Source organism: Monoraphidium neglectum, assembly GCF_000611645.1.
Source record: "Monoraphidium neglectum strain SAG 48.87 unplaced genomic scaffold scaffold02931, whole genome shotgun sequence".
Lineage (NCBI taxonomy): Eukaryota > Viridiplantae > Chlorophyta > Chlorophyceae > Sphaeropleales > Selenastraceae > Monoraphidium > Monoraphidium neglectum.
This window is the reverse complement of record NW_014010697.1, coordinates 5,031-8,257: the sequence shown is the minus strand read 5'-3', so window position 1 is coordinate 8,257 and position 3,227 is coordinate 5,031. Positions and strand designations below refer to the sequence as shown.

Genomic DNA, 3,227 nt, shown 5'->3' with positions numbered 1-3,227 from the left:
GGTTGAGGGGGTGGCCAGCATTCAGGGGGGTTGGCGCGGTGTCAAGAAGTTGTCGAGAGGAATCGGTTGATCTGAACCCTGAATGCTAGACCCTGAAACTCTTTTGAGGGGCCAGCAAGGGGGGATCGGAGGGGAGGAAGGTCGGCCATGTGCGGGGTGGGAGGAGCAAGGGGCCCGGGAGTATCCCATCACGAGGGGGGTGAGGACTAGGGACCCTGTGGAGGCGACCTGGGGTGGCTCAACAGGCGGCAGAAATGGAGTAGCACGAGCCCTCAAGAGCTGACCGCGCCGCCACGCGCCGTGGCCCGCTTGCGCAGGTGCGCCAGCGAGGAGGGCGGGGGCGCGCCCATCGGAACTGCGTGGTGCACGCTACCTCACACACACATCATCTTCGCCCGCGCTCCCCACCTCCGTCAAAGTGAATGGCGCCGCGGAACTGGTTGGTCAGCCTGCCGTTCATGTAGATGGGGATCTGGAGGGGTGGGGGCGACCGGGGGTGGCAGCGACGCGCACCTAAGCAGGCATCACGTGTCTGGGTGCAAGGGTTGTGGTGTGACGCCGCCCGTACGGCCGTGCGATGGCTTGCGGCCCGCAATCGCCCCTGCTCTGGGCTGCGGTCGCAGCCCTCCCAAGCCAGCCGGCCCCTGGCGCGGTGACTCCGGGGGGCGCCGCGCACGGTCGCGTGGCACGCCGCGCTGATGTGGCGTGCCGTCTCCCCGCGCTCACGTGGCATGACGTCATCAGCGCGGCTATGAGGTCCTCCTTGTCGCGGAACTGGCTGACCAGCTGCGGCTGCAGGACGGGGCCGCCGCGCGGCAGCACGCGCGTGACCGCAACGTAGGTGCGGCCGCTGACGCTGGCGGCGACGTCGGGCGGCAGCAGGGCGCGCAAGACCTGGGGTTGGTGGGGCAGGGGTGATGCGTGAGATGCGCCACACCGCGGAACAGACTTACAAGGTCCGCCAATCACTGCTGCGCGGCGCTGGTCAACGCGGTCAAAGCTCATGAGAACGTCCCTCCAAACCCGCAACGCGCGCTCACGCTCTCCAGCACGGGGCCCAGCCTGAAGCGTGTCCCGTTGGCGCGGCAGTCGTCCGCCAGGGCGTAGCACGCGTCAAGAATTGTGGCCATGGGCAGGCCACTATTGCGGGGGTGGTTGCATACACAGGGAGTGTCGTGTTGAGGAGGATGCAAGGGGAGGGTGGCGCGAACCGTGGCACGCTGAACAGAGGGGGGAAATGGAGGACCCGAGCATTGGATATGCCAGCCGCATGGGCTGCACAGCTGAGTTGTTCAACTTGCACAGCCACGCGGCAGGACAAGCGCGCTCACAAATCAGAAAGCGGCCGGGGGCCCGAATCTGATGAGGTCTGATCTGATCAATTCAGCTCACCTGCGCGCGCAGGCGACGATGAGGGATCCGGCCGAGGCCCCGGCGAGCTTCGTGGTCTCCCCGATGACGCCGAGTGACGTCAGCTCGTCCACCACGCCCGCAAAGTAGGGAAAGAGCAGGCCGCCTGCCGGTGTAGGCGGCGGTGGGTGTGGAACGGCATCCGCATGGGGCTGGGATGATGCGGTGGCAATAGGCCGGCAGGCGGTGGGGTCTATCGCATGCAGGGGACCGATGGAATGCAAGCACGCAGCTGCAGCATGTTGGCCTGTGATCGGCACTCAAACCGCCCGCCGGAAGTTGGGCGAGCGCAGCAGCCCTCCGAAGCGGCCATATGTGCGCCTCTGCTGCGCGCCGCGGCGCCTGCGGCGCACCTGCCGAGAAGCCGACGCCGAGCGTGCCCGCCTGGAACGCATCCCGCGCCGCGGCCGCCGCCGCCGCTGTGGCCTCCTCAGCATCGACGCTGCTGAGAGCGGATGCGCCGCCGCTGCCGCTATGGCTGCCGTCCCCGCCGGGCCCGCGCCGCCGCGCCGCAAAGCTGGCGGACTCCAGCCGCTGGGCGAGGCTGGAGAGGAGGGTGGTCCTCGGCTGCTCGGACAGCGACGAAGACGGGGACGCCGTGGGTGACGGCGGCCCCCGCTGCTGCGTCTGCTGCTGCGGATCTTGCTGCTGCATCGGCTGCATCGGCTGTGCCTGGGGCTCTTCCGGGACGGGCGGACCCCGCCCTGGAGGGTCTGCAGCAGCTCGGGCTGTGGTGCGGAGGCGGCGCATCGGCAGGCGCTGTGCGGCGGGGTGGGAAAGCGCGACTGTGCAGCTGTTAATTCGAAATAATCCCATGTATGCGCGTGAGCGCCACTGTGTTGACGACCGCAGCGCCATTGGTGCTGCTTTTGTTTGCACCTGCAGAACACCTAAAGACCAGCGCCGCGCGTCCTTACGTCAAAAACCTTCAAAAATTACTGATTAAATCGGCCAAACGTGCGTTGTGATCGGAGAACGACACATGCCGCACGCGGAGTCACTCGGGTGTCACCTGCCATCAAGCAAGAGGAGAAGCACCGTTTCAGGTCTCGCTCAAACGCGAAGAAGTCCGAGAGTGTTGGTAATTATGATCTATTTCACAAGTCCGTGGTTGCACGTCGTCAGCAGCAATCTGCCCGGGGAATACTATCAAACAACTACACTATAAAGCTCCTGAGTCGTGTTAAAGCATTTAACTACAGCAAGTTGCCGCCGTGCACTCGTTGCGCCGCTGCCGCCGCACTGCCGCACAGCTCCAGCTGAGCCAATTCTCGGCGCCCAGCGCCGCGCCGTCCCTCGGCGGGGCAGCCGGCCATGGCGAAGCCTCTCGATCCAGACGCGATATACAGACTGGTGGGTGGTGCTGCCCTGCTCGGCCCGGGCCCCCAAGCCGCAGCAGCCAGCCGCCGCACACCTCCCGCGAGCGGTGGTTGCGCTGTCAGGTCGTGCCTGGGGGGAAACAAGGGCAGCATGTCACATCTCACCGCCACCGCCCCGGCCCCCCCAGGAGTTTGATGGCGCGTCCCGCCGCAACCCCGGGCGCGCCGCATTCGGCTTTGCAGTCGTGCATGAGCCGACGAACCGGCTGGTGCGCCGCCGGGTGGGGTGCCGTCTGGATGGGTACCAGCTGTTGCGTCTGCACGCCTGGGCCGCGCGCGCGTCCGCGGCCACCAGCTTGGCTCCAGTGCCAACACGATCCTAACCTGCCGCCCCGCGCGCCGCTCTTGATGCGGCGGAAGGAACGGTCGTTCACGGCCGGCAATCATGGCACCGCCCGCCCCCTTCGGCCGGCTGATGGCAGAGCCCCTGCCTCACGC

General features: G+C 67.0%; 1 protein-coding gene across 1 annotated transcript; it reads right to left on the bottom strand.

Annotated features, from left to right (window-relative positions):
• Positions 1-385: 385 nt before the first annotated feature.
• MNEG_11839 (hypothetical protein) lies at positions 386-2,073 on the bottom strand (the record flags this gene model as incomplete). The annotated part of the gene is made up of 5 exons (XM_014039690.1): positions 386-472; positions 727-894; positions 1,041-1,140; positions 1,393-1,516; positions 1,764-2,073. The coding sequence occupies 5 exons, from the start codon at positions 2,071-2,073 to the stop codon at positions 386-388; spliced, it is 789 nt and encodes a 262-aa protein (XP_013895144.1).
• Positions 2,074-3,227: the final 1,154 nt, after the last annotated feature.